Raw genomic sequence first — 8,599 nt, 5'->3', positions numbered from 1 at the left:
GGGCGGGGGCGGGGGCGGGATTACGGGGTCTATGGGGTTGACTGGCGCTATTTGGAATGGATTATATATATATACTTATATATATTTTTTTTGCTCAGTTTCCTTCGTAACTTTTTGATTTTGTTTTTTTGTTGCCATTCTGTTATGTGGTGTTATCAACGGTGAAAAACAAATGAAGGACTTTCCTGAAGTGAGTCTAAAAAAAGATACACTGAGGCCATGTTTTTTGTCCTTTTTACTGCGCGATGGAAGGTGCATGAGCTCGTGTCTGCGTGTGTGAGAGACCGAATGTCTGCGCACATTTATTAATGTGTAACATGGAACTACTTTTGGCTGACGAAGGAAACCATTACGATTTCGCCAGTTTCGGTACTGAAAATATAAGCCCCCCGTTCCATTCTGGTCTTAAAATCCCCCTTTTTCCCATTACACATTTCAATTCAGCATTTCACCGGTGGGGGAGAGACCGTGTTTTAACACACAGGTTTCGATGCTCTCTGCAACCCCACAAGTTTTATTGTTTTGTACACACCCAGTGACTAAATGTAACAATGACCAGAGGGATTCTGGAGGAGAAGCCAGACATGGAACAGGGCCTTCCCAGACAGTCCTGCAGAGAGGACTTCTGTCGAGACCACAGCGTCTAGCAGCAAAGGAATAGCTGCTGTAACTACAACAATAACATTTATTTTCATTATTTCCCCCTATGGGATCCACGGGATGAATCTCACGATAGATATCTTCAGCACAATTTCATCGTTCACTGCAGATTTGATTAGAAAATTCTAGACAAAGGTCAGACAAAGTACCTCTCTTACGGCTATCTGGGACAAGACATGAAACTACTACTGCTGGACACCAACACTGTAACTTTTTATCTTACAACAAAGCAATAAGTTATTTTTTACCTTACAAATGATAATAAAACTATTATTGGTGATATGCGATGATGTTGACAATTCTGCGGCATTAAGACTTATTTTCAAAAAAAAGTAACTATATTTTTCTGTTTTCAAGTCTTGTTCCCCGTGTACAGTAATTTTGAAGCTGTTCTTGTTTGTGTTGACGTCAGGAAAATGGCCTATGTTTTGAGTAGAGCTGAAAACTCTGGCTATGAGCCCTTGAACAACAGTTGACTTAAACTATCATTTGGGGCTGTTTTATACCAAGCTTTATCACAATGTTGTTTTTTTTTCCTCTTTGGAAATTTCGATTTTAAAATTCCTAATAAATTATTCTAAAGCATTGTCTGGTTTGTGTCATTTTGTGAAAGTTAAGTTTTTTTCCCTACACAGATAAAACGGTTAGACTTTTCCAAAAGTAAAGGCCCAAAAATAACAGACTTAAAATAAAGGTTTTTAGTCTTTGAAAATTATGAACTTAAAGCTGTGCTTTAAAGAGCACATAAGTGTTTTATGTAGAACATTTCATTTTATGCCCTTGACTACTAGCGACCCAAAAAAGCTTCTTGTAACACTTTCAGCACTTATATTTTGTAGATGTGTCAACATTGATTTAATGCTTTTGATTGTCCTCAGCCTCACCTGAAAGTCTTTGACCAAAGATATCTGGTATATGAATAATTAAGAATGTCTTAACTTTATCTGCAATGTTTTGTTCTTGTATGATTCAAGTCAGGAACGTTTGAGGGGATATTCAGGTTTTGGTAAGGCGCAAGTGAAGAAACCTGGCAGAGAGGCTGATACTTCACACCTCTACTGGGAGCAATAGCTTGGACCGGGTCCAGCGGGGTCTGGGATCTCTTCCCTTTCCCTGACCGCTAGACTCTGGTTCCTTACCCGCCTGTGGCAGACTATCTTCACACACTGCTTATGGAAGAGAGAGCGCCACCAGCACCACAACAGCACGGCTCTCTATGCAACGGAGAGTCAAGCCCAAAGCCTTGCTCGCTTTGGTCCCTCGCACAGGACTCACACACGGGGCCTTCCCATTTGGAATCGTCTTTCTCTCCTTGTTGAGGATTTTTGCTGATTTCTGGTGGCTTGCGGTTCTTTTCCTGCTCTCCTTTTGGGAGTCTTCTTTTTCAGCCCCTAACTCCGATCTTGAACTGTGCTTCCATTGTTAGCCACGATGCCTGGAGGACTCCTTGGTTCGGATGTGAAGCGCTCCATCAACTTCTTAGACGGTGTTTCAGTGGGAGAACAGCAGCCCCCGCCTCCGCTCAAAAGCTACCTTTGTTTGACAATTTTCTCCTGCTTCTGTCCAGCATACCCAATCAACCTCTTAGCCCTGGTCTACTCAATCATGGTAAGCACGAATAACGCCATCGCCACGGACCTAGACCTGCATTTGCAGGGCGTGTCATCGAAATATTTGAATCATGTAGAATAATAGTCAATAATGTCACAATGATTACATTCTCTGAGAATATGGCCACCATAATATCAACTGTTGATATCCTGTGATGTCTCTCAGGACATGGAATGTTGTGTACTACTGAAGGGAGGAACTAAATCTCTGTCCTCACCACACTGTGCACGCTGTGTGTTTGACATACATAAGGACTCATGTCTCCTCAGTCAATAGTGTGGTGACTAGATGGACAGATCGCTTGATCGATTAAAGATGAATCAAGATTTATAGATCTATTGGTAGTCCAACAAATATCATAGGTATCGAATAACATATGCCTGTGCTATGGCTCAATTGATTGGCTAGTTGGATACAGACAGACAGTCAGACCTGATGGATATTGAACAGCGTATCCCTTTGCTGTGGGCACCAGTCCAGGTACAGTTACTATAACGGAGACTATGACGGGTCCCAGCGCCTGGGAAGGAACGCTTTCTTTGTGGCCATCGCCTCCCTCATCATCGGCCTTGTCATCATCGCCGCCATCTGCGCGGTTCATTTCACCAACGTAAGCTATTGCCTCCAGTGGTTTGACATTGAGAAACATTTGAATGTTATGCAGTGTGCCATTCACTATATTTCTGTTGGTGTTCACTTGGTATGGGTTGAGATGTGGTTTCCATCTGTTACAGCTTGACTACTAGGGGAAAAGGTTTTAAAGAGTGGATGAGAGGAAATGAATTCTTCATACAAAGAGAACCTCCGGATGAACTGGTGGCGTGTCAGGGGAGTTCTGCTGAAGGAGGGACATGTATCAGATACAGAACTTGTACACCTCACGTAAAGAACCAACGGGACAGTAATTGGTTAATAAAGGAAGCGTCGCACAAAGCCGCGAGGAACAATTCTGTGGCACTGTTTTGATGAATTTGATTTCATTACTAATCAGGAATACACAATCCATTTTCTTATTCTTTCACAGTTCATTTTTCCATTTTGCCAAATAATTGTCACATTCTTTTACAATTCATTAACAAATTCTTACACAAGAATTGTTCATAATTTTGCTGTTTGCGTTGTTGTTTTATGTCTCCCCGCCCAACCCATATTGGACTTGTCCAGTATGGTGGTCCCTGGAATGAAGAATCCCTCAGATGTTCCCTTCTCAAGGCCTCTTCCTCCTCCCCCCGGTTCATGTCTTGGGGATAGAGGACTAAATCTAATATTAGCACTTGAGACCGTAAATCTGATAAACAAACAACATAAACCAAAACTAGGCTCCCAGAAAAGGATTTTTCATCCTAATATATAATATAAATCATGTGTCATTTCTAGTCTAGGCAAAATGATGAGGAATGTACTAATCATTTATGGTGTCAATCTCGTCTCTAACTAACCATGGTGCTCCGGCATAATAAAAGTTTTCTATATTTTCTGATTAAATTATTGTGTGAGCTGGATAATGGAAAATGCATCCATTCAGTGGCAAGGCCTGTTTTAACTTTTATATATTCTGAGTGTCTGTAAATGTGACACACATTCATAATAAATGACCTGGTCAACGTCTACGACTCCTTCATCGACCTCCAAACAGCGGGATGATGAAATCATGTGTCATAGAGTCCATCAGTGGTTATGCAACAAATCCATATTTTAGATTTGTTTTAACTATTCCATATTAACCCAGATGTAATGATATATGCAACATTCTTAAAGTTGACATTACATTAGCATTTAGGAGCGCTTTTATCTAAATCAACTTAAAGAGAGACTGAGCAAAGGATAGAATCGAAATTCTTTACAGTGTCAAAATAATAAAATCTTAGTGTTGCATGAGTTTCTAACAACAACAACAACCTTTCTGGACAGAGTTCAGAAAAGCTATTGGAATCATATGTTTTGGTGTGTGCATAATGTTAAGGGATACAGAGATCCCTACATCTGAAGAAAGTGTCCTTAATGCAGCTGAAGAACTTAGATAGTTGAGATGTTCAATGCAGGGCCGAGGTTGGAGTTGTCACGGCTATGGGCTATAGCCCGAGAGGTGCAGCAGTGCGTTCTCCCTAAGGACCTTCCCCATTTTGAGGAGTAATATGTTGCTGCAACACTGGAAGGTGCAGTTCCAGCACCGCACTACAAGGACTGCAAAACTAGGACCCTAGTTTATTGTGACACCTCATAATATGTCTCACCGTCTACCTGTGAGACCCATGTTTGTTTTTCCTTGGATAGAGATGAGTAACTGAAGTATAATTTATGAAGACGTGATGAAAAACAACAGCATCTTTAACCTAATACCAAAACTTTACCATCTAACCTGCTAAATACGCCTTGACTAATGTAGACATTTCCATAAACGGCATGCTAGGAAAAATGCACTCGCCTTTCTCAACGTCATTAAGGCAAACATCAGGGCCCTAGAAACGCAGAGTGCTAGGTGTGCAGTCCCAGGAGAAAAGCTGATTCCTACAAGTGCAGTCCTGAAACTGCAGCCTCTGGTATTGCATGGATATTCTACTGAGTTTGAGAGCAGCCATCTGCTAGGTAGGGAGATGTGGTAGTTTGATATGTCATAGTATAGCCCCATCTAAAAATAGCAGACGGACCCTCGAACAAGACGAAAGACATGTCTTATCAACACTAGGGACATAGATGGGGCAGGTTTACACACGATACGTGCGATTGCAAGTAAACAAGAATTTCTTCCAATAAATTCAAACCTCATTATTGAAATGAAGCAATAAATAAATACTAGCAATGATAAACTAATACAGCTGCTGGATGCTTTGTAGGAGGAAACTGTGGTTGTTAGTTTGGCAATGTCATTCTTTCTATAACATATTTATGAGACGTTATCCTTCATCAGCCTGTTCTTCATCATCATCGACTTCATTCCCTTCCTCATCCAACTTTTTCCTTCTTTATCAATGTTTGAAATATTGAAATCTCATCCAGATAGTGGCGCTGTAAGCCACTGGAAGTACATTTTTGCCAAATAAAGAATCAATCATCCTAATTTCTCATTTCATGGCCATCTAAACTAGTCCATGCAAAGCCATCCATCATGTAGATTGGTGAAATTCCCTGCTAATTTGAATTTCATGCACACATGAAACATCTTGCTATTAAATGAAGGTATCACCGTGACCAGGCTGCAGAAATGCTCTATAGTGCCACCACCAGGCCACGCGGGACACAACAATCCTATAATCGAGCTTTTGGATATGTGTATTTACAATCATTTATGTCATTCACACTGTATGACATAAATTATTGAAAACACATATTCACAATCTCGATGTTTTAGTACTGATGATTGGGAAGAAAAACTCAATCAGCCATCAATTTTTTTTTGGTTTAAATGTTAATTAATTGAGGAGATACCAGTTAAACCACATAGGCCTACAGTATATAGATACTGTGGTCTCTTTACAAATAACATGTCATTGACTTGGCCTGAGAATCTCTTCTTCAGCAGGCCTATAATATTGCAACAACAATACGGTGCAAGTGCTATTCTTTCACTGCTCCGTGTTTAATACCTTTTTGGTATTAAACACGGAGGCTTTATTGATTGTTCTCATTCGATCAAAGATCCATTCCATGGATTGGAAATCAACGGATATGGAGCTCACACTAAAAATAGATTTTTGGATTTCGCACCCATGGACCTCCGTGGGGTTTGGAGCGGTGCAGCTGCAGAACTGGATTATGGATTGGACTCGAACTCAATGGTCACTAGCCTCGGTGAGGACATCTAGCATTATTCACAACGATTACTGCGGTAGAGTTGCCCTACAATGAAGCTAAACAAAAAAAACACCTTTAAGTTTGATCATTAGCTCTTTGGACACAATTTAGTAAATTGCGCAACATGTAACCATAAATTGTCCATACTCCCTTTACACGTTGAATGAGAAAACAAAACATGACATTCACGTAGTGATATGATTTTCCTGGGTTCATGAAGGAGGAAGATTTAGCCACGGATAACTTAAGATACATTTAATGTTAGCATGCGTCAAAGAGATTTCTAGGCTCAAATACCCCCAATAGGCCTAACCAAGAAGGCCTACAGGCCCTTCAGAAATAATCTTGGATATAAGCTTTGTGTGGCCTATTTACACAAAAAAGTGTTTGTGGAGTAAGGAATAATAAATAGGACTTTCTGCTCACCCCTAAAGCACGGATGACTACTCCCTCAGTGGGACCACCACGGGAGTGATGGAGTAGCAGCAATGCATCATCAGCAGCAAATACACCTTACTGGCTTAGTCAGTAGCGGACCGAGCATATCTACTGCAACTGAATATTCGCTTGAGTTAACGCTGTGGGAGCCCCATTTCAACCATTTCTTCTTACTTCTATTTCCAGATGTCCCGGAAAACTAGGCCTACAAAGTGTGTGTGTGTGTGTGTGTGTGTGTGTGTGTGTGTTTGTGTGTTTGTGTGTGTGTGTGTGTGTGTGTGTGTGTGTGTGTGTGTGTGTTGGGGGGGGGGGGGGGGGGGGGCAATCTCAATTAGTCCTTCATTATTCCCTGCTTCCTCGTCTCCCCCTCGTGTTGAACCTCAGAAATAATGAGTTTGACTGCTTCCACTTCACACACTGTCTGGGACACAAGCTGGAAGTAGTAGTAGGCAATTGTCTTGTCTGACAGGTCGTTTTGTTTGGTTCCCTGTAGAAACACCCCCCCCCTCCCAGTTCAGCCCAGCTAAGCTCAGCAACTCATCGGCTGCAGCGGTTCTTCCCGTGTAATTACGTTCACGCTGTTGTTCCCTTTCCTCTTCAGTTCGCTTGATATCACCGGTGACATCCTCAAGCACCGCCCCTCTGCTCGTCGTCGCCCCGCTATAGTGGAACTCCCTCATGAACGGCGCGCAGTAACATCTCGTCTTCATCCTAAACCCCGTGTGTGCGTGTGTGAGTGTGAGTGAGTGTTTGTGTGTGTGTGTTTGTTGTGTTTCTGCTGTAAGGTGAGTGGAGAGGAGGGGAGAAAGAGAGAGAGAGAGAGAGAGAGAGAGAGAGAGGAGAGAGAGAGAGAGAGAGAGAGAGAGAGAGAGAGAGAGAGAGAGAGAGAGAGAGAGAGAGCGAGAGAGCTTTGAGCCAGAGGGGGGAAAGTAAGCTATAAAACAACCACTGTTTAGGAAATGAATTGAATATCCAGTGTTATTGTAGATGTAAGTCGAAGGGTTGGATTTTGTTCTTTGGTACTTGAGCCGCGACTGTGGGCAGAGTCTGTGAGGTAAGTGGGGAACTTTTATTTTGGTATTTGTGTATATAGTCCTACGCTCGCACGGGAAAAAGCTTCAGTGTAAAAGTATCGGTGGTTGTATTAAGTTTAAACTATTCTTTTTATACGCCGTCTGTTTCCACAATGTATGCGTTGACGTGTTGCTGTTGCAGAGCAAAGCTAGGAGTTTGGCATCCACTCTTCGAGCCGTTCCTCGGTGTTGTGCAGCCCGAGTCATCAGAGAGACGCTGTTATGAGTTTGAGATCTTGATCCTCGGAGGGGGAGACGCCTCGTAATAAATATCCGTGAATATTGTTCCTCATTTGTTCCCTCTGAGGCATAGACCAATCATTTTTTTTATCGGTCGCTCTATCCGAAAGGTTGAGCTTTATTTCAGTCACATCAAATATTCGCTGACCTTATTATTTTTTATGTGCACCTTATTAGGTTTTACCTTTTGTCATCACAGATAAGTCTGCAGTATAGCCTGCTCCCTGATATGAATACGTCCATGAAAACAGCACTGCCCAATTGAAATGAGATTCCTTCGAATGTGATGTCAGTGTATGTGTTTGAATGTGCACGCTTGCATCCTCGCACGGCCCTATGTTTGTGCTGCTTATTACTTGTGTTGCAAAGCAATAGATTAAATTGTGTTATCCAGCAAGCTGCAAGGGCAGCGGTGTTTGTGGACCATTCATTTACACTTGGGGGCTACGGCTGGGGCCGGTGGTTCTGTTATGACCTTATTGCTCCTGGCAGGAATTAAGAGGAAAAACACGTTTAATACCATGCATCATTGTAGGCAATTATTTATGCATTTTTTCAGTATTTACATCAAATGTAATCTTCTGCAGTCTTTTTGTAATTTCAGAATCCACAAATACATCCACAAACACATCAGGATTCCAGGCCTTCACATTCCTGGATTCAATACACACTACACCTAGATGGCTTAATCTTTTACCAAGTGGATCTCTCACAGACGTTTCATACTTCCAGGTTTTTTCTGCCGAGTGGATAATCTTTCAATCCCCTCCCAGGTTACCAATAGC

General features: G+C 41.8%; 1 protein-coding gene across 1 annotated transcript; it reads left to right on the top strand.

Moving 5' to 3' along the window:
* Positions 1-2,091: 2,091 nt before the first annotated feature.
* On the top strand, positions 2,092-7,111 carry LOC307083692 (transmembrane protein 233; the record flags this gene model as incomplete). The annotated part of the gene is made up of 4 exons (XM_079747644.1): positions 2,092-2,268; positions 2,747-2,934; positions 6,886-6,940; positions 7,103-7,111. 4 exons carry the CDS (start codon positions 2,092-2,094, stop codon positions 7,109-7,111), a joined length of 429 nt encoding a protein of 142 aa, XP_079603770.1.
* Positions 7,112-8,599: the final 1,488 nt, after the last annotated feature.

The sequence above is a fragment of the Pollachius pollachius genome (assembly GCF_949987615.1).
Source record: "Pollachius pollachius genome assembly, chromosome: 12".
NCBI lineage: Eukaryota > Metazoa > Chordata > Actinopteri > Gadiformes > Gadidae > Pollachius > Pollachius pollachius.
Note: the sequence above shows the minus strand (reverse complement) of the source record. Positions and strands in the feature narration are given on the sequence as shown.